General features: G+C 35.7%; 1 protein-coding gene across 7 annotated transcripts in view; it reads right to left on the minus strand.

The window, feature by feature from the left end:
• LOC138704946 (protein transport protein Sec16A-like) overlaps positions 1-24143 on the minus strand; it is a 572743-nt gene that overhangs the window by 151087 nt on the left and 397513 nt on the right. For all 7 annotated transcript variants that reach the window (XR_011333490.1, XR_011333489.1, XM_069833405.1 and 4 more), the window contains 2 exons: positions 4015-4272; positions 1593-1788 (listed from right to left, as the gene is read on the minus strand). Coding sequence is in view for 5 of the 7 variants with exons in the window: in XM_069833405.1 (XP_069689506.1) it covers positions 1593-1788; positions 4015-4272 (454 nt within the window). In the remaining 2 variants the exon portion in view is untranslated. The remainder of the gene's footprint in view (positions 1-1592; positions 1789-4014; positions 4273-24143) is intronic.

The following is a 24143-nucleotide window of genomic DNA, read 5'->3' on the forward strand; positions in this document are numbered from 1 at the left end:
ATCACCAGCTTTCCCCCCTTAAGCCACTGGAGGACGATTTTAGTGCCATAGCAGGTCAGCACTAGGAACAGAAAAGTAGAAAGAGGAGGAAGGAAAGTGAAATGAATCCCTAGGCCTCAAATGCTCTAATGCCGTCGGGGTCCAAGAAAGTAAGAGTTCAGTCAGAGGAATGGATAGGAAAGGGTAAAGAGGGAATTAGGTATTGAATAGAGGAAAATTATACCAAATTCAGTCATTAACTCATCAAGCTGACCAGTGCTAATTGATGAGTAGCCCCTCCCTTTAGTTCAGCTCGTAAAATTATGCTTACTAACAGCTGCACCACGGGAAGGTAGGGATGGGACATTGGGTATTTGTTCAGGTTGGTTCCTTAAAGCCTTCAATGGGAAGGATTAATGGCTCTCCCCCCCTGTATCCGACAGATACCCTTTTGCAGCCAAATTTGAAATTTAAGTAGGAGCTGGTGTTTAATGCCACCTCTTCTCCCAATATGCACCAGTCGACAGCAAAAAACCAATTTCGACGGAGAAATCAAAGCAATTTACCTAGTTTTACAACAACTAGTCTACTGTAATGTCTTCCAGAAAGCTGTATTTAGGATAGATTCTCGGGCAGCCATTCCGGAGGTGTCTTGAAACAAACAAGTGCAATCATCAGGACAACAAAGTATGAAACAAGTTTTGAAATACCAATACCTAAAATCTCTCCAGAAAACTATAGTGCTCCAATGGAGTCCAGCCCACTTAGGAGTCGAGAATAATGAAAGTTATGATGGTCACTATTCAGAATTGGTGTAAAAGATGTGAATTTGTGTGTCACAAGTTTATATAAGTGTACTCTCTAAATTAAGTACATATGCAACTATGTAATTTCTGCAATTATTTCAAAATATACAGTACATTTAAACTTGGCATTAATTATATTTTTTATTTATTTTTTACTTCTTACTGTTTTCTTTTGTGCTCAAGCATGATATTCATAATTTTTAGGCAACTGCAAACCCCAAAATCAATCACATAAATATTTCCTTTACATATCTAAAAGAACTAAGTAAAACAAAAAATACTAACTCTGAAGGATCGCAATGACCACATGGCTTCATAACAAACTTACTCTTCATATTTCTTTTTTATATCTATCTACTCTTCATATTTCTTTTTTATATCTGTCACAATTACTCAGAAAAAAAAAAACTTACATATCATTAATAAAGTATCCAAATGCATATGAGAAATGTAGTCTGGGCTAATTCACACTGTACATATTCTACAAACTTATATTTCCAACTTCAAATCTATATCAATATGTTCTGAAATCATACTCCCAGTAAAATACTGTTGTATGTTGAAATTCACATATTACTTCCGTAAATTATTTACAATGCTGTTTTACTAGTTGGAGGTATAAAATTATAATAATAAAATAGTAAATAAAATTATCAAAGGTATAGGAACCTATTTATTAAAATATTTTTAAGCAGTATTTTATTAGGAAACAGCATATCTTTACAAATTACAATTTTCGGGTTGCAACACCATTTTACTGAGAGTGTGAAATGAAGGTATTACAAAACTGCAACAACTGCAATTTACCTTTTCCAGGTCCACTTAATTTATACATATTCGAAGATGGTGGAGATCTCGTCATATTATCATCAGCTCCTGCAGATAGGTTCTCAGACGTCTTAGGGAGTTCTGATGCCTTAGGGGGTGGTGGCAAGTCACTGCTCCCTTCATCATCATCTTCTTCTACATTTGTCCATTTTTTCTTATCAGGGTCCCATACAATCTAGAAGTAAAGATGTTTTGTCATAACAGATTTTACCATTCATTTTCATAAGCAGTAAATTAAATTACAATTTACTACATAAAGATGTAGTGTTGTGGGATTTAATTGATTAATCGATAAATTTTTATTGTAAGATTAATCGATCAAAAATATTTAATCAAATAATTGACTTGATTAAAATTAATCGCATGATTATATAATATACAAAATTAATTACTTAATACTAATTATTATTTTGTTAATGCAAACTCAGAGTAAAAATTCCGACAATATTCGTCTCTCACAAATCTTTGCACAAACACTTCAGAAAGAGATTAAGATACGAGGACTGTGACCTGGTCTACCCCTATTGAAAGTAGAAACACAATGTGAAACCCTTATTAAGTTTGTCAGATCGTCTTCCTAGCATATGAAATACATACTTTCCTGGAATTCGCCCTCCTCATCCCTTAGCCATGGCTACACTGTGTGCAAGTGAGAGAGTAACTATCTTCTTCTCTTTCTAAAATTTTGTAACCTGATTATAATAGAGGCCAGTCTGCTGTTCTGTTGCAGTATCTTTACTGAGTTTCTAGGTGAAGCTTGTGTGTTTAGTTTGCTAAAGAAAAAAAAAAAAAACAGATTTCTGTGGTCTGTGAAAAAAGTGTAAATTCTATTATATCATAGGCCTGTGAGAATTTGAGAAGTAAACTCAGTGAAACGTTTGGATTTAAATTGAATGATCGTGGATAAGTGCTTAACAGAAAAAAAAAATCCGTGTTTACTGATGCAGGAAACATTGTTACTAAACATAGAGCAGCACTTAATTCGGAGCATGTGAATGCACTCACATATTTAAAATCATGGTTGAAGCAGTATTAACTAGGTGAGTCTTCATACTTTTTTATTTATGTTTGTCTCAAAAATCTCCAGAGAAGTGATACAATAAATTATAAGCCTACATAATAAATATGTTAGTAAATAGCTAAAATAATATTGTTTTGTAATACAACAATACAGTATATACATATATATTACATTTTATACTTATGCTTATCACCAAACACAAATTAAACTTAACAATAATTGTGTATTACAGTATATTGTAACTTTCTTTTCAAATCGATCAAAGCTCCATTAATCTATTGATTAATCAAGTAAATTCAAATCGTTGTTGTTGTTGTTTAGTCAACTGTCTTAAGACAGGTTTGAACCTCGTAAGTAACATCAATAAGACATCACTCATGAGGTAACTAGGCCAGGAGATAAAGGGGTAGGCTGGCCAGTTCCTTTTCCTCTCCAATGCATATATCGCAGATTACCTACATATTCCATTAATCAGACTTCACATGCATACAAACAATTGTTCTTCCTCTGACACATATCATTAAGTGAGAAGTACTGCCTGTAATAGATTTCAAATCGTTAATCGATTAAATATTTTGATCAATCGACAGCACTAAAAAAAGTCTTCCTTCTGTATTCTTTCCCTAAGACACGATTAAATATTTTGATCAATCGACAGCACTAAAAAAAGTCTTCCTTCTGTATTCTTTCCTTAAGACAAACGGCTTTATCACGAAGTATTCGGCATTAAAAAACATACTGTATTCTTTCCGTCATCTTCCTTCATCACCTGTTTCATGTTTTCTTATGTATCCATTTATTTCTCTCAAGTGACAAGAGAACATATCTGTTGTCATAGTCTGCTCACAGCATTTATGATATTTCTTAGAAAATGTTCACATTGTTTCTACTTTCAAAAACCATCCACTAGGTTGTGATTAGTTCACGATCATAATCGTCCTTTTATTAATTAATGAACACTCCATCATATTTCGTACTTTCATGTGATATTTTGCAGCTCCCATCTAATAACAAATGATACTCAAAACCTGATAAGTAAAATAGAGACAAAATTTAATAGTCAGAAAAGTATTATATTATATGAAATTCAAATGGAGATAAATTGAAATAGTTGGTTTCTAATGGTTGTCCTCAAATCTCCATTTGCCATCTGATAATATCCTTTCCTATATTTTGATTTGAAAAGAAAAGTGACCAGAATTCTTACCATAGATTTCTTCAGAAGAAAAATGAAGTCAGGGAGAGTTCACAAAGGTTTTAGGTAAGTACCATATAAGAATTGAAGACTAACCACCTTAACAATTCTTTATGACTCCTCAAAATCCAATGGACATCAACCTACATTTCTCGAGACTCACTTTCAAACTTCTGAATACTTACTGATGGATTTTTATCATCTGGCAACTTCATTTGGTTTTTTGGTCTGAGAGCTAATTTATCCCAAATGCCTCCAATCCACCAGCTGCGGGTGCTACCTGCTGCTTTTAAAGTTTCATCTTTAGGTTTCTTTTTGACAGAAGACTTATTAGTTGTTATAGTAGGCTTTGGCTGTGACACTTGCTGCTGCTCTTGTACTGTTGATGGCTGCTGCTGTGATGTTTCTGACAAAGTTCCTGGCAATGTCACCCGAGGAGCATCCTGTCAAACATAATCACAAAGCATGATGACAGTTATTTTCAATTTCTTGGATATTAAAGCTTGGTAACTAAACAAACATGAACATGCTGAGTTACCCACAACTAAACAAGTTTCTATTCAACATTAACAGTGGTAATAATAAACTACTCCTCCAGATATGAAGGTAGCAGTGAATATAATGAATAAGCAGTCATGGACAGCCGATAAAGAGTGGTTTTCCAGCATGGGAATTGGTCACTAATTAGGAACAGAATTTCTTTATTCATAAAAGAATAAAATCAGCAGTAAAGAATGTCGAATTTATCAGTGACAGGTTATCATATTTAATACTTAAGGGTAGATGCTGCAATAGCATAGTTATAAATGCTTAGAACCCCACAGAAGAGAAAGACGGCTATATAAAGAATAGTTTCTATGAGGAATTGCAACGCACTTTTGATCAGTTATCTAGATATCACTTGAAAATTTTATTGCGGGATTTCAATGCTAAATAGGACAGGACAATATTTTTAAATAGACTATGACCTGCTCTTGGACACAACACTATGAATGAATGAATGAATTAATTAATTAAATAATTTAATTGTGGAAAGTACAAGATTCCAGCATAAGGATATACATAACTTGGGACTTTGCCAGATGGATTGACACACAATCAAATAGATCACATCTTGATAGATAAACGAAGACATATTAATATAATAGATATTCTACCCTTCAGAGGGGTAGACTGTGACTGACCGCAAATTGGTAATTGGAGAATTAAGAGTAGCCAAGTGAGTACAGCAACAAATTAATACTAAGTGATTCACTATTCCAAAATTAAAAAAACGAGGAAACTAAGTAACACTATCAAGTCGAAATTTCAAATAGGCCTCACAATTTAAAAAGTTCCGACAAAGTTGAGAAGGAATTTGATACATATTTTCAGAGATAATATCAAAATTGCAACTGAGCAGAGCATAGGTTATAATGAAACTAAAAAACAGAAACCATGGTTTGATGAAGATTGTTCCAAAGTAGTAGAAAGAAGGATACAGGCAAAACTGAAATTCTTATAGGATCAAGTCCAGGCGAAGAGAGAATGAAAGATGGAAAGCAAGTCATACACTTACGAACAAAAAGAGAGATTACTTGAAGGAAAAACTGAATGAGGTAGAAACAAATAGTAAAAATAAAAATATTAGAGGCTTATATAAATGCATAAAGAAATTTAAGAAAGGATATCAGGCAAGAGTAAACGTGATCAAGGATGAGAACGGTGACTTGCTTGCAGTCTCTTCTTCCATCCTGAACAGATGGAAAAACTATTTTCGGCAACTGTACAGTTGTCAAAAAAAAAAAATGGCCACACTTGTGAACAGCGAATATTTTCTAAGTCCACTTCGGGTCGCGGCGATGTTACACGATGCATGTGCTTGTACAAGCAGTTCCGGAACTATGAAAGAATTCCATATCTGCGCCTCGTAGACCAGCGGTAGAGTGCTAACTTAATGATTCGAAGGTTGTGGGTTCGGGCCTTCTTCAAGTTTTCATTTTATTTCTTAATCGTTCTTTAGCGATGCAAACAATATTCAAATTGTCATTTATATTCTGTTATCGTTCTTTATCGACATCAAGTTATTTATATTTTGTTATCGTTCTTTAGTATTCTTATTGAATTTGGTATTCCCAAGAAACTAGTTCCATTAATTAAAATGTGTCTCAGTGAAACGTACAGCAGAGTTCGTATAGGTCAGTTTCTGTCAGATGCGTTTCCAATTCACTGTGGGCTAAAGCAAGGAGATGCACTGCACTATCATCTTTACTTTTTAACTTTGCTCTAGAGTATGCCATTAGGAGAGTCCAGGATAACAGAGAGGGTTTGGAATTGAATGGGTTACATCTGCTGCTTGTCTATGCAGATGACGTGAATATGTTAGGAGAAAATCCACAAACGATTAGGGAAAACACGGGAATTTTACTAAAAGCAAGTAAAGAGATAGGTTTGGAAGTAAATCCCTAAAAAACAAAGTATATGATTATGTCTCGTAGCCAGAATATTGTACGAAATGGAAATATAAAAATTGGAGATTTATCTTTTGAAGAGGTGGAGAAGTTCAAATATCTGGGAGCAACAGTAACAAATATAAATGATACTCGGGAGGAAATTAAACACACAATAAATATGGGAAATGCCTGTTATTATTCGGTTGAGAAACTTTTATCATCCAGTCTGCTGTCGAAAAATCTGAAAGTTAGAATTTATAAAACAGTTATATTACCGGTTGTTCTGTATGGTTGTGAAACTCGGACTCTCACTTTGAGAGAGGAACAGAGACTACGGATGTTTGAGAATAAGATTCTTAGGAAAATATTTGGGGCTAAGAGGGATGAAGTTACAGGAGAATGAAGAAAGTTACACAACACAGAAATGCACGCATTATATTCTTCACCTGACATAATTAGGAACATTAAATCCAGACGTTTGAGATGGGCAGGGCATATAGCACGTATGGGCGAATCCAGAAATGCATATAGAGTGTTAGTTGGGAGGCCAGAGGGGAAAAGACCATTAGGGAGGCCGAGACGTAGATGGGAAGATAATATTAAAATGGATTTAAGGGAGGTGGGATATGATGATAGAGAATGGATTAATTTTGCTCAGGATAGGGACCAATGGTGGGCTTATGTGAGGGTGGCAATGAACCTCCTGGTTCCTTAAAAGCCAGTAAGTAAGTAAGTATCGTTCTTTAGAGATATGAATAAAATTCAAGTCATCATTTGTATTCTCTTATCGCTTTATATCGATATGAATAATATTCACGTTTTTTATATTCTGTTATCGTTCTTTAGCGATATAAATAATATTCAAATTATCATTTATATTCTGTTTTCCTTCATTACCATTATAAATAATATTGAAATTATTTATATTGTTATTGTTCTTTCGCGACATAAATAATCTGTATTTTATGTAAGTAATTATTATAATACAAATAACCATTTTTCTTTGTAAAATAGGTTACTTTATTTAGATAATTAAATACGTATTATATAATATCTTACATTAATTAAACAAACCTATATTTATCATTTATATTGTGTTATCGTTCTTTAGTGATACTGTATAAATAATATTCAAGTTATTTATATTGTAATCGTTCTTTAGCGACATAAATAATATTCAATATATAATTTATATTCAGTTATCAATCTATAGCGATATAAATAACATAAATTTAATATTAGGTTTGGAACAATAAAGTTGCATAATACTGGTGTTAGTTTTTCTTTTTGTATTATTACATTATACTATCTTGAATCACAATAAAATGAAAAGGAGTGACGAGGAATTAAACCTGAGACGTTGACATCTAAATTCCGATGTTCTTCCGCTGAGCTACAAGGGCAAAAGTGTGGAAACATTTTCGGAAAAGTTGGCTCAATCACACTCTAAGATTTTCTGATGATTCGTAGAAGCTAGTCCAGGATGCGAGGGTCAAAGGCTAATTGGGATTTCTCGGTCTCTGATCGGGTCAAACATCCTGATAGAACTAATATTTAACCCTTGCGGTGACTTTCGGTGAAGTCCGGAGGGCCCAATTAGTCAAATCCACTCTCCTCATCTCCACGCTTGGGCCCCCTAGAATCTAATAAGATGCGAAAGAGATAGTGGTGTGCAGAAAACAATGGGAAGTTACCGCATTTATCCTTCCCAAGAAAAACTGCAAACATGAGCAAAGGAAGCTTTTAATAGAAGAAGAAGGATCTTCTGCGGACCTCTGGAAAAAGAACTAAGGAAGAGATTAGTGAAGTGCTTTGTGTGGAGTGTGGCACTGTATGGGGAAGAAACATGGACATTACGACGAAATGAAGAGAAACGAATAGAAGCATTTGAAATGTGGATGTGGAGAAGAATGGAACGTGTGAAGTGGACAGACAGAATAAGAAATAAAGTTGTGTTTGAAAAAGTGGGTGGAGAAAGAATGATGCTCAAACTGATTAGAAAGAGAAAAAGTAATTGGTTGGGTCTCTGGTTGAAAAGAATAATAGACGACATTACGGTATGTGGATTATATGCGGAGACGAAGAGGAAGGCAGAAAATAGGAAAGATTGGAGAATGTTGGGTTTGCAATGAAAGACCTGCCCATGGGCCGAATACTTATGTATGTATGTTCAGAATGCCTGGAATATCGTGTCTAAGAACAGTAGTTATTTGCAAAAACTAGTCTATTCCATGCCCACTTGACTTCAAAATGATCGAGATAAGGGGAAGATAGACTAAATATTGAATTGTGGCTTTTTGTTTTCTTTTTTGAACGCTTAATTGTTTGAATTTGTTTTGTTTATGCCACGAAAGATATTTTTATTGAGAATAAAATCTTGTTTCTTTCCATTTGCAGCCACAATGTCATAATGATAATATATTAATGAACCTGATGTTAATTACTAAAATAATCGTAAAAGAGAAAGGAGCAATTCTGTATATTTTGTCTCTCTCTCTCTTAAAAACAAAACAAAAAAGAACATAAAAAGCACGAGGTTGTATTCGAACGCAGGACCTCAAGAATAAGAGGTCGGAACGCTACCATTACGCTATCAAATAACACACAGAAAGCTTCAATTATAATTGTAGATATCAGGCAACGTGGTCCAACAACATGTAACATCGCCTGTCTCCGAATTATAGCGAAGATACCCGAAGGGAACTTTGTTTCAAGAGAGCGGCCACTTTTTCTTTTGACAACTGTACATTGGCCAAACAGAAATGATCGGGACAGTATTCAAATACAAATTGCTGAGCCATTTAGATCTGAACCCCACATTTTCTGAAGTTGAAATTGCAATATAAAAGCTGAAAAAGTACAAGTCTCCAGGTATCCATCAAGTTCCAGCAGAATTAATACAAGACAGTGGGAAAGCATTAGCTAGTGAAATTTATAGCATTAGCTAGTGAAATTTATAAGTTTGTACTTGCTATTTGGGAAAAGAAAATTGTACCAGAACAATGGAAGGAGACAATAATTATACCTAACTTTAAGAAGGGGGGAAAAGACTAACTGTAGTAACTTTCGAAGAATGTCACTTTTATTGGTGTCGTACAAAATGTTCTCCAATATTCTTTTGAGAAGATTAACTCCATATGCAGATGAATTATTGAGAATCATCAATGTTGTTTTAGGCGTAACAGATCGACTAGTGATCACATTTTTTGCATTCGGCCAATACTGGAGAAAAATGGAAGTATAAGGGCACAGTACATAGATTTCAAAAAGGCATATGATTCGGTTAAGAGAGAAGTTTTATATAATATTTTTATTGAATTTAGCATTCCCAAGATGCTAGTTCGACTAATTAAAATATGTCTCAGTGAAACATACAGCACAATCCATATAGATCAGTTTCTGTGTGACGCTTTTCCAATTCACTGTGGGCTAAAGCAAAGAAATGCACTATAACCTTCACTTTTTAACTTTGCTCTACAAAATGGCATTAGGAAAGAAAACAGAGAGGGTTTGGAATTGAATGGGTAATTAGGAGTATTAAGTCCACAAATAATTAGGGAATTTTACTTGAAGCAAGTAAAGAGACAGGTTTGGAAGCAAATTTAAAAAAAAAAAAAAAAAGTATATGATTATGTCTCGTCACCAGAACATAGTACGAAATGGAAATATAAAAATTGGAAATTTATCCTTTGAAAAGATGGAAAAATTCAAGTACCTTCGAGCAACAGTAACAAATATAAATGACACTCAGGAGGAAATTAAACACAGAATAAATATGGGCAATGCCTGTTACTATTCGGTTGAGAAGCTTTGTCCTCTAGTCTGCTCTCAAAAAAGCTGAAAGTTAGAATTTACAGAATTTTATATTACTGGCTGTTCTGTTTGGTTGTGAAACTTGGACTCTCACTGAGTGAGCTAAACACAGGTTAAGGGTGTTCAAGAATAAGGTGCTTAGGAGAATATTTAGGGCGAAGAAAGATGAGGTTACAGGAGAATGGAGAAAGTTACACAATGTAGAACTGCATGTATTGTATAACATAACATAATTAGGGGCATTAAATCCAGATGTTTGAGATGACAGGGTATGTAGCACTTATGGGAGAATCCAAATGCATATACAGTGTTAGTTGGAACACCTGAGCGAAAAAGACCTTTGGGGAGGCCAAGATGTATATGGAAAGATAATATTAAAATGAATTTGAGGGAGGTGGGATAGGATGCTAGAGACTGGATTGATCTTGCTCAGGATAGGGACCGATGGCAGGCTTATGTAAGGGTGACAATGAACCTCCGGGTTCCTTAAAAGCTATTTGTAAGTAAGTAATAATAAACTATTGCTTATATATTTTTCAGCATTTTAAAGGAAATAGTGTGTAAACTGAAATACCAGTACTAATTATTTATCAGACACTCTTTGTGCATTAAAACTTTCCTTAAAACCTAGTTGTGCACATGAATTATTATAAAAGCCAGTTACCATTTCAAAGGGTGCAATTTCCCCCCCCCCCCCCGGAAATAAATTAATCCAAAATACTCCTCAGTTAGGCTTATTTTCAAATTTGTTCTTTTCAGGTGTCCGTATCTCCAAATTATAAATTTACATCTTAATAATTTCACAATTTAAGCATAAATGGTTAAACTGATCAAGAATCTATAAGTTAAAGAATAAATACAACAAAATATCTGCTAAAAAGAATATGAAACATGCTCAACATGCAGAGTTTATAACACTTAAGAACAAAAGTTAAACAATGTCAGCAAAATTACATTTTTACACATGTATCTGCAGAAATGTCCTATTACACGAAGAACAGACCAAATTGTAGGACTAAATTCTAAATATTAAATAAAATGCACAAGGAAATTTAAAACTGACTTTTTTTTTTAATTACAAACTTTATTTTAGCTACTAAATACCTTATCATGAATTAAACACTCAAAATAATATACCTACATATTTATAACCATAAATACTCTTTTATGAGTCAGAAAGTTGGATATTTTGTTGTATTCTGACCCGAATGTTGGTGCTCATTTCTACATCAAAAGTAGCAAAAGCAAAATGAACATTGATACATAATTTATTTAACATTTTACACAACAATTCATAAATATTAATTTTAATAGAAAATTAACCCAAATAAAATTGTAGATTTATTTTGAATTGTGGACAGAATTGACAGGAGAGACACCTGACAAATTAGTAGGCCTATTTAATGCATTATGAAATTTATAAAGTGTGATCCAATTATCGCACACATCAGTGTTACAAGGTTTTTAATTGAAATTACTTCAGATAAGCACATCAAAACGAAAGATACCTGTAATTAAATATGAAATTGATACAATCTTATAATGAATAAACATATTTTGCAACAGGTGCTGTAAATGTCCATGTGAGCACTTTTTACCATGTTGAACACCATCTTATGCAAGAGTACCAGTGATGGAGACACTCTCTCTTGTAATGTTACGCTGACATTCCTACTATCAGACATCTGGGTTATTGCACATCAAACCCCTACTTTCAGTCTTTCAGTAACACATGCGAGTTTTCTGTGGACCAGTATCTATTGCTTATGTATCCACTGAAATGGAAATATGCGTCATTACTGGAAAAATATGATCCCAACTGACTAATTCCACATCACACCAATGAGGGAATGAGGGAAGTCATTTACAATATGCATTACGTTTCACAGCATTAGGTTGTTTCAGTTCTTGGAAACAGTGAACAGATAAGTTCACACCCATAGTTTTATCATAGCCTCTGGGCACTCCCATAAGAAACTCCAGGTTGCACACTCCCAATTTGTCTGAACATTTGGTTGGGAGTTGCTGTAATGACGCACCTCTTCCAGTTTAGCTTCAGTCAATATAGAGGGCCTTCTCTTCTTCCTCTCCCCAACACTACCTGTTTCCCGAAGCAGCTAATGATTCTGGTAATGGTTGAGTTGTTAGAAACAGGCACATCCAATACAACAAAATTGTTCAATCACATGTGCATATGAGCGCCTTTGAAAATACACCTCAACAATAAACACTCTCTGTTCCATTAAAAATTTTACATTTCACTACAAACACTTCATAACAAAACACAACGCACTATGGCCATGTTCTTGACATCACTAAGCATGCCACTTCACTGCAGAAACATTACAACGTCATCTTGTGGCACACTGCCAATGATAAATTATACTATATTTTTTATGTCTGTGTCGAAATCTGTAGATCTAGCCAGTGCATTTGAGTGGAGATGGAGAGAAGCCTAGCAGTTCGGGAGTATGTTGTGGGCTGCATTGGCATGCTGCCATTAAGGGGTAAGATGCGCATGGCAGGTGATATCAATGGTTGTAACCTCGAAGCAATGCCTTTCCCACCAGAATGGTCATTGGCCAAAATACCTACACTCACCACTTGAGCAGAGAACTCGTTTCATCTCCTAGGTCTACACATTTCAGACACAGACAACAGAATGTTCAATATGCGCGATAGTTGGATCACACTATATTTAGCAAAGAATTGTGAATGTATTCTAAATTACTTGCTGAAACACAAAAACAGGAGTGATTTACGAGAACTCAGGTATTGACAATTTATTCTTCAGATCATGAAGCCACTGAAAACTTGTGCCTGCATAATATGGGACACAATGAACACGCACATACTATGAATAAAAGCATGACCCTCACTGATTCTTTTATGATACCAATAAAGCAATAAATCTAACACATGTAAATTTTGACACATCACATTATGTAGTAATTTATAACAAATTCCTGAGTATGAATACGAAAATCAATATATATATATATATATATATATATATATATATATATATATATATATATATATATATAAAATTAAAGAGAAAATGCCTGTAAACCCATAAGAATACAGATTTCAAACAAAAACCACCAACTTCAAGTTAAAATGTTTACTAATGGCTACAATATCACTCATTTCTTGTTAGCAAGAATCTTCAAAACATAATTTTAACTTCTACAACTTCAAATATAGAATTCGTCTTCTAAACATCATTTTATATAATCTACAAAACTATGAACACAATGTTTAACATAAATTCAGACCATACTGTATGTAAAATTTATGGTCTGATACTATAATTAATTTGTGTAAGTACTTACTATTTACTTTTATCCTTCAGTAGTGGATTTTAAGACCCTCTGTTGGTTTCAAAACGTAAAACTGAGCAGGTTACAGCCTACACAATGCTACTTGATATCCAAGACTTGTTATTTCTCATGCTTTCAACTATGTTTATACATGAGCAGTGATCTTTCCTTACAAAGCAGGGTGTACTAGGAGAAATTCTATACCATATAATACTCATTTATTTGTATTCCCTTCAGTACCACATTTTGCTCAGAATTAAGTCATTAGAATTTTAACATACAAAATTCTTAGTTCACAAATTGCATAATATGAATTGCATATAATTTCTGGTCCACTTTATGCAGCATGAGGTTCTACCCAAATGTTTGGAGAATTTAATTGCATGTGCAAACTGGATCACTAGAAGGAATTGAATTTGTGAATTGGTGTGACAACAAATAGCAAGCAAGAGGAGAAGTCGCAGTGCTGAGTTACGTACATTTTTGTAATTTAATGTTTTAATAGTTATCCTTCTGCAACTGACATGGTGGATTTTAAGGAGAAAAGAATCTGCATCACAATTTGCTTCAATCACCAGAATATAAAACTATTAAATTTGCCGCAAAAATCCACCAAATACTTAAGGGGTTTTGTATATGAATGCACGGAAAAACCCATATAAATATACTAATATTTAAGCTACAGATGCACAAAAAATTGCAGCAGCAATTTGTTGTAATTTTTACAGCTTTATAATAATAGGTTTTATTTTCTCTGGCACAGCTAAGGCCATGAGGCCTTCTCTTTCACTCAACTAGGATGAAAGCATATACAAGAAAATACATACACAACATAAACAACTTAAAAAAAAATACTGCACTAAACTGGAGAATTTGCTATGGGAGTTTTGAACTATGCCATTACAATTACGACCAAATTGAACTCAATACACAATGTCACCAACATAAGGACATGATGTTAGTCTGTGGCGTCATTAGATGGAGAAAGTTATTATTTTTTTTTCTCTACCTCCTTCGTTCTAAACATTACTGAGAGATAGCACCACTGTTAGCGCCAAGATGTATTTGCATAAATATTGCGATTAGATTATGTGGCTTAGATGAGAGGCTCGCGACAGGAACAGTTTTGCTGTGGCACATGTGCGGACCTCTCATGCAGTGGGAATGCGATCCTTACTTGAATTTATTTTCGTGTGTAGATTCCAGATCAAATCAAGAAGATCCCTTCTTGCTCTGTTTACACATCTTGCACATTACACGAAGGTTAGGTTTGGTTAGTTTAGATTTTTATTAACCAGTCCGCGCATGCGCAGACAGCCAAGATGGTCCTGTCAGTCATGACCCTTATGATAGTTTTTGTTTCGTAATATTGATAAACAATAATATGATGAAAGAGGTGGATAATTTCATGGCCACTAAAAGTTTTCTTCATAAATGACGAGGTATTTTTTCTAGACCACAAATAAAATGGCAGAGCGGTCGTAATTACGTACTTAATGCTTTGGTGCATATTAGCCGGAAATTTACTTTCCTTCAAACACATCTTTTTCCTCCCTTCATTTTGTTATGGTAACCTACTTAAGAACTTCCTACATCTGCATTTTCTATTGGTACATTGAAAACACCACCATTGTATTGGATAAACCTTGCACTTGACTAATGAAGTGAATTTTTTAAGAATATAGTTGCGAATTTTACTACTACCATTGTCTTTTGTTTGACACGGCTGGTTCTAAAGATTGAATACATATGAATATAATCACAAAACTAAAGGCAGATCATCATGCATTATTATTTATGTGGATCATTTATATTGGACCATTGAGAAATATTTTAAGGAGTGAGACATAACTTTCAGTGCATAGTATAGTACCGGTATTTTATTTGCTCATACTCATTCCATAGTCAATATGAGAGTGCAAAAAGTCAACCTTTACACTCTTGTTGCATTCCAACTTCCTTCAAGCATATTTTCTGCAATTTTTTTTGTAATTTGATCTTTACTATTCCCTAGAAAGTTGTCAGTAACAGATACAATACGAAGGCAGTCCATGCCTCTTGTTCCTCTTGCATTCATTAATTTTCTCAAAATCTTTATTCATTAATTTGTGAATTTGAGAATTTCAATGAAAGGATAATTATAAGCAGGGTCCCTCTCGTGGTAGAGCATTAAGCCTGGCACACACAATCATGCATTTCAATCATTTTGTTTGCACAATCTTAAGTTGTAATGCAAGATGGAACTCAATAGAGCCCACAGACAGAGATCATCTTATCGTCAGTTATGAAAAATAAACATGACTGATGTGCAGAAATTACCTGGGCTGTTCTTATAATGAAAAAGTAAGAAAGGTAAATAATTAGAAGAACTGTCAAAACAGTTGTTGTTGAAGGGGACGGAGTTAGTCATATGAACCCCCCTACAAGCAGCATGACCTTGAAGTTGGTGGGGGGGCAGAGTTACTTATATCAGAGAGGTCACGGTGGAGGTACCAGACAAAGAAGAGGCTTACCATCTAAAATCCAAACCAAAGGGACTCCCAGTTGGAGGACCTTAGCAGGTCTCCCAGCTGGAGCACCGCTATCATATATGGCAACAGGTCTACTCAAGCCAAGGTGTAAATGCATCGTGCCAAGGGCTGTATGGCACTGAAGTAGTAAAATAACAGTGTTGCTAACGATCTCTGCAGGGCACCAGGCGAAACCCTGCAGAATTTAGCCTTCCCAATACAATCAGGGCTCTGTGTTGGGTGACCTTAATTTCCCTGGTACTTGTGTGACTCCTAATGGATGCACTACAAAAACAAAATATTAAAACAAAGAGGAATGACAGGGACTCTCCAGTTGAGGGAAACCTACCACCTAACAAGGAAATGGGCGTCACTGCCTAGGGCTGGGGACGGAGCAGTTCGGTTCGGAGCAGGTACTGTCACGTCATTACTCAGTTGATCTGAGTACCATACCAAGTACAAATTTGTGGCGGCAGATTTAAAATTTGGAGTCGATTTTAGAACGTACTTTGAAAGTGAAACCAAGCATGTTTTAAAAGCATTGTAGTATAGCACTTTCACTTTGCCTATTGACGAGAAAAAAGTGCTTTGCTTCGCTTCATTGCAAAATGACGGTTGCAGATTTTATTTGAGTGATTACAGTTATTTGCGGAGTTATTTTATATGAACGGCCTATTTAATCTTCAGTGTTGTTACATATGAGAAACGAAATAAAATTCATAAAATAATTTATAATACTAACGGCTAATAAATTAACATGTGAGGTAAATGTTAAACCCTGCAGAGAAAAAGGAAGATAGAAATGGCTCCATGAAACACTGCCTAAAGCATTTAAAAAATAACATACAGAATTGTTTATTATTACGAAAAGTGTATAAAATAATCAATAAAACATGGAATCTTGAACTGAAGAACATAATGCTTATTTATTTTATAACATGACTAGCCTTCTATACAACCATGTTCTCTTTGGTAAAGAGTAATATTATTGATAAATCAAAGTAATTAGCTAACATAAATCATAGAAATAAATACAAATAAAATGATGACGATGAGATAACATAAATCCAATAAACACAAATAGCAAAATATTATGCACTTCCTTTTTTTAACATATTTCAATATTAATCAAACACTCTAATATAATAATACTAATACTAATAATAATAACAATAAAATAATAATAATAATAATATTATTATTATTATTTATAGTAATATGTACAGACTATCAGTGTTGATTAGGACCACTTGATAGGTTATATATAGTATGAATTTCTCTTCAAAAATACTAGGGTTTCAGCCCGCCTTGGGGATGTCTCCTGTCGGAAATAATATATTTGTCTCGCAGCAGAAAATATTTAAAACAATAGTAGGCCCACCTATGTCGTTGCCTGCTAGAACTAGTACCTATGTCGTTGCCTGCTAGAACTAAGTGAAAGATGTGAACTCTGTTCGAACATTTGAATTGACTGGTGACAGCTACGGTTAACCGAATAATTCCAGTGTTCTGCTGCCAAGACATTAAACCGCTATAACTAAGTTACTCAACAGTTCTAGTCACTCCGTTCCCAGCACTATCACTGCCTCTTCTATAAATCGGCTGCACCTGAGCATTAAAAAGTTATCAGGGGCAGCTAGAAGGAAATTGCAAAGAGTTAGGGCCCAGGAGAAAGGAGCTGGGAGCACTACTCAACCAGGTCACTCTCTTCAACTTAGCGGTAGTGGAAGCCAAGCTGGGCCAGGGACTTCTAAAAGAACTAGGAGCAGTACAGACACACCACCTTTGGCAAAGGCTAAACCTCCAGGGCTGGGAAACAGCCGTTCTCAGAGAGCTTAGCCTCTCCCCTTACTTTAGTTGCTGTTATGCAGACTGCTCTATTTACAATACGAGTTTCCCACCCCTGCTGTTAAGAGACACAGAGGCACTGAACCTGGAACCTCTTATAGGGAAACCTTAGCTTCATACAAGATGGCTATCAATGGGGTATTCTATCCCGATGTCAAGCTTGTAGTCGAAAACGTCAAGCATATTCAGGCGGCAATCCTGAGGGGTATAGATGAGGCATAATCTGGCAAATCTCTACCACTTCTCACGACGTTTTCACTTCAAGATGGGGCCCTGATCTACTACTGTGAGAATCAGGACTCCTGCAACTGATTCCAGGAACATCCAAATGTAGTTCAAATCAGGGACAATTATGTCCTTAAGGTGGTAGAGGCTAAAGATCTTCCTAAACCATTTAAGGTGGCATTTAGGACCCAGGATCTAACAACCAGTGATCCGAAAGTGCTCCTTAAATGCATACAGCTCGTTAACCAGCAGCTCTGTATAGAGCACTGGAAAGAAGTTCACAGACAAACTGGGCAGTGTCTAATCATGATGATTGACCAGGAATCAGCTTCCAAAATTAAGAACAAAAGACTGACTGCATTTACTGGGATGGATAGAGGTCTCTTTAAGACCCTATTCAATACCGGTAAAAAGGCGGCTCAGGAAAAACAGGAGGCAGCAGCTGAGGAGGAGGAGGACTCTCCGGAGTTCATGGATGTTGGAATCTCTGGGAGATTTCACCTCAAGAGGCTGTCTAAGGTAAGTATTTTGAATAGTTCATTAAGAAAATAATTCAAATTAACTTACAACATTTTAAGGCAGCTTCTGTCATATTGAGCAAGAAGCTAGCTGAGGAATATATAGACTTTGCTCTCATTCAAAAACCTTGCATATATAAGGGTTTTGCCAGGGGAGTTAATTGTATTGGGGACTTACTCTATAGTCCCAATACCGAAAAGCCGAGAACCTCATTTTATGTCAGAAATTGGATTAATGCTTTGCTCCAAGTGAAGTTTTGTTCCAGGCATGTGATAACTATTGAAACATTCGTAATGGAAGGGGCAGAAAGAGGACTTTATTGTTCTCATCTGCATACCTCTCTTATGATGAACTCAACCCACCAACGGAGACAGTGAGGAGATTAATCACCCATTGCAACGAGGCAGGTAAGAAATCATCCTAGGGACTAATGCTAACACTCACCACGTATTGTGGGGAAGCACTGACATCAATCCAAGAGGTGAACAGCTGACGGAATATCTGGTAAGTACTGACCTAAATATTCTTAACAAAGGTAACGAACCAACTTTTGCTAATACAGAGAGGAAGGACGTTTACTGACATAACGCTAGAGACTAAATTAGCTGAAGACCTAGTTTCAAACTAGTATGTATCATGGGATACTTCTGCATCCGATCATAGGTACATCTACTTTAGAATTAAGTCTAAGATCACTAATCCAGTAATCAACAGGAACCCGAGGAACACTGATTGGGATGGATACAAAAAAATGGTATTGGGTATCTCTAGAAACATTCGTTTTATAATAGATGTGGAGTTGGCAGTCACCCAGTTGCAACAGTCCAATCTCCTATCCTATCATAATAACAGTAAGGCTAAGGTTAATGGCTCACCAAGGCAAGTTCCTTGGTGGTCTAAAGAGCTAAGCGAACTTAGACATAATAGAAGGAAGCTCTTTAAACTTTCACGAAAAACTGGCGCTTGAACCACCTATTGGAGGAAACTTACCAATTACTACAACAAGGCTATTCACAAAGTCAAAAGGCAAGCTTGGAGGGAGCACTGCGAAGGGATGGAAAACATTCCTAGCAGTGCAAGACTTGTGAAGCTAATGGCTAAAGATGCTCACAAGATAGTAAGCACAATCGAACTACAAGATGGTAGTTACATACAGTCTGGTATGGAAATGCTGGTTCATCTAGCAAGCATTCATTTTCCAGACTGAAAAGTGATAGACAGTCATCAATTGACTGATCTGGGGCAATCAAATCTGCTCCGTTTATTTCGAGCAGAGAGAATTGGAACCTACTCACTGTTTATTTTTTTTTAATTTTATTGGGTTATTTTACGATGCTGTATCAACATCTAGGTTATTTAGCGTCTGAATGATATGAAGGTGATAATGCCGGTGAAATGAGTCCGGGGTCCAGCACCGAAAGTTACCCAGCATTTGCTCGTATTGGGTTGAGGGAAAACCCCGGAAAAAACCTCAACCAGGTAACTTGCCCCAACCGGAATTCGAACCCGGGCCACCTGGTTTCGCAGCCAGACGTGCTGACCGTTACTCCACAGGTGTGGACTACTCACTGTTACTAAAGTAAGATGGGCCATTAATTCTTTTGAAATATATCAGTCTGCAGGTGCAGATTTGATCATGCCTGCTTTGCTGCAACAGGAAATTTAGCCTTTGGTTATGTTCCATTGGCATGGAGACAGACCAAAGTGACATTTATACCCAAATCTGAGTGACCTAGCTATGCCGAGGCCAAGGCATATCGTCCAATAAGCCTCTCCTTATTTCTTCTTAAAGCACTGGAGAGATTAGTGGATAGGCACATTAGGGACAAAATATTGAAGGATTTTCCTTTACACAAGTATCAATTTGCCTATCTACCAGGTAAATTCACAGAAGCACCACTTCATCATGTTGTTTCAGCTAATGAGAAGGTGCTGGCCTTTAAGGAAATTGCCATGGAGCATTTGACAGAACTTCATGCAAGTGGCATTAAAAGCCCTTCAAGAGCATGATGTCCCTACACTTAACTGTAGTGAAAGGTACCACTATCCTTTTTTTTTTTTTTTAGCAGGCTTCAATCTTTTTCAGTGCAACTTGAAGCACTTCGAAGACTGTATTAGGAAATTTCCCTTTAACAATTGCAACAATATCATCTGCAAATCCGATAGTAAAATACCCAGCTAGCGGCGGATTTTCAGGAGAGGCAAGAGAGGCCGAGCCTCCCCTAATATTTTACCAGAACACAATATGGCAGTAATAATTTCAACTGAATTAAGATCACAGACAAGTTACAGACGAACATTTTTCCTTTTATATTAATTTTACTATTCACTACGACTAAGATGTAAGTTACGTAAAGTCGACCACATTCAGTTGGCGATGCCCACTCGCTATACTGTAGATAGTACAAATAATTCGTACTGAAAAATAACAGATAGCACTGTAACCTGTATAGTCGACATCTAGCCGTCCGCAGTGTCTATGCGAGAGCGGGAGAGAGGAGTCGGCAGCATGACGCTACTCCCCGGTAACCATGACAACAGCAGTTCAACCAATAAGATAGCTGGTTAGCGGAGTGTTTAAACGACTAGAACGCGCGAAGGAAGCCGATTTGGAGACGTCCTACCCACCGGTGACAACTGTACTGCTTATAGTTACGGCCGGTTTCGGCTGTATTGGGAAGCGCTCTCTCTTTCTCTCTTCTGGTTTTAGAAAATTGAGTGACGTGTTGTTAGTTTTCTCTTGTTTGCGGGTGTTCTTGTCATTTTATTCTTTTGTGTTACGAGATGTATTTATTTATACATTATTTTAAATATATCGAGAGTTTAGAAACAAATGCAGATTTGTCTCTAGCTTCTTGTAGTAGCAGTTATTCAGTATGTTGTGACCTATTTGATCAGTTTGCAAAGAAATAGGAATGTCCAGTTAATTTGCTGTAAAATTAGACTATGTAATAGTAATGAGCAAGTCCCGGATTCTTAGGTTCGAATCAATTTTGTTGCTATCTCGTTACTCTCGAAACATTGTTTTTCTTGTTCGTTTTATGTAGCAAAGAGTAACATTCTTAAATGTGTGTGTGTGTATCTAATGCTCTGGATTTAACAATGAAGTCATCATCCTTCTTGCTTCCCAATATTTTGATGGAAGGTCCACAAATGTCCTAAGAGTTTCACAATTAGCCAGGTGCTCCATCTCCATGTCCTCTTCTCTGGTGCACAGTAAGCATTTAGGTGAATTCAGTACTCCAATACGACGGAGGTATTTACTGAGGCAATCATGACCAGTAATCAATCTAAACAATATTCTTAAATGTAATATGACCTAAAACGACCTAATTCGTAGGTTAGGACTTAAAGTGTCCCAAAGAGTGGCAATCTTTACCAAACCGTTGTAATATATTAACAATATGTTGTTTATTTTTATTTTTTCCTGTAAAATCATATAAATTCCTAAACATAAGATTTAAAATCCTAAAACATAAATTGGAAAACCTAATTTTAATTTCTTAAAATCTATAAATTCTGCGCTTGGTAATGAGGTATGTCACAGGCCTTATATTTTTATATTCTCATCATTCACGTCTTGGCCTCCTCAACTTTCAAACCTACCATCCGCTGCTGTACCCAGCCCCATTGAGTTACCACAACAAGGCATCCACAACCAGGTTCCAAAGCAGGGGCGAAAGAATGCCACTTTGAGGACAGCCTCTGGCCATAGTCTCCTTTAGCATTTCCCCAAATAGCATATGGTAATTTGCTTATTTTCTAGCATAAAGTGTCATATCCTAATAATAAAAGAAACTTGTTAAAACCAGGGCTACCATAATGAAGAAACAAAAAAAACCAGTACATGATTCTCAAGTCAATTTGTTCGACAAGAGGAAATGTATGAATTTCTAACAATAAGAAACTTGTACTGGTAAATATAATTTATTTTCCATAGACACTACAGTCGAGCCGTTCTTATTTCCGGCGTGGCCACGCCTTCTCGACTTTTGGCGCGAAGAAGGTAGGCAATAGCGGTGTTGCTAAATCTCTGTCAAGCCAATAGTGAACGGACGCAGTTCTAATAGCTGGTTGTCGAACAATCAGTCGGTATTGTTGTTAGTGCTGTGTTATCGCTGAGTTTTCAGGATCATAATGCCGCGGAGGAGTCGGAAGACCATCAATTCGCAAAGCAGAGAAATGATTATTAGCGTTAGAGATTATTTCGAAAATGAACGTAAAATAAGAGTAGTTTATTGCCTTTAATGCAAGTGGTGCAATGAACAGCTGATGCGTGTGATGTGAACAAGTTCACGGTTTCTCAAATAACGACAGAGAAGTACAGACAATCTGGCAAAGAAGAAAATAAACTGAGAACTATGGCGGCGGCAGGTACTAACAATGATTGTAGCGATCTAGGCGTAGCACCTCTAAATTGAACAATACCGTTAGGTAAGGTTCTTCGTGTAATTTTTTTATGTAGCAATGACTTATCATGACAAAATTTTTAATACTAACATATTTTACTTAATTTCCAGGTTGTGTGGTTTTAGTTATTCATTCACATAAAAAGTGTTTATTTATTATATATTACAGCTTTCTCCCATTTTAGTAATTTCTAATATTGTTTCTATATTTACGAAAATCGTTACTTCAAATGGTCGGAAAAACCAATTATAGCACAACATGGTAAGTCTTCTGTGTCCTGGGATGCTAGGATCAACAATAACAATAATATATAATATTATGTATTCATATATTACTAATTATTTATCGTGGGAAATAATTTTTCGTTCGATGTTTAAGACTAGACATGTGCTAAAACTTCGTTAAGAGTACAAGGGTAGACTTGACAACGCAGTAACATCCACCGTGAGCGGGAAGCGGTATGTCGTTTGATTTGCTGCCGGAAATAAGAACGGCTCGACTGTAATACATTAATATCACTTGTTTACTTAATATGGACGGGGCTGGCCACTTCAGTTATCTAGCACATTATTTGACATGGGATTCAGATTATTGCCATTTATTTTAGCACCACACCATTCAGGTCTTTATATCACCATCACAGAACCACTCATACTTCTCTGAACTTTGTTCATTTGTGGACGACTTTGTAAAGTTAACTGTAATTTACATTTACCACATTATACTCTATCTGCAGATCCGTTTATTAACTTAAGTGATAATCTGCTCCTTTCTTCTATCCACTGAGCATTCATCAAAGAAAATGCTCTTCGAACATTGACAGTATATCCACGTAGAGAGAAATAAAAATTCTACAATTTTCAACAGTTCTAAGTACAGCACGACAGAAATACAGCTATGACAAAAATTTACCGAGATTTCGTGTGAAATCATATCTTTAGAAATTTCCTCTTTGTTGTGCAGTAGGACAAAAAAAATTTTATCACCTGATCAAACAGATGGCTCTCATTGAGTTCCGAAGATGTATTATCTTGCATCCACTTGAGTATCATTTCAACACTATCTTACAAAATATTACAATTTTCCAGATTTACGTCTGACTTCATTCAATATCATGGACATCTGTCTTTTGTAGCACACACTTTCTCCTTACACTATAAAACCATGGACTGTCGGCAGCCCTTGTTACAACACAATTCCAATTATATTTAACGCATTTTCTCAATCCTATTCA

This window comes from Periplaneta americana, chromosome 8 (assembly GCF_040183065.1).
Source record: "Periplaneta americana isolate PAMFEO1 chromosome 8, P.americana_PAMFEO1_priV1, whole genome shotgun sequence".
Taxonomy (NCBI): Eukaryota; Metazoa; Arthropoda; class Insecta; order Blattodea; family Blattidae; genus Periplaneta; species Periplaneta americana.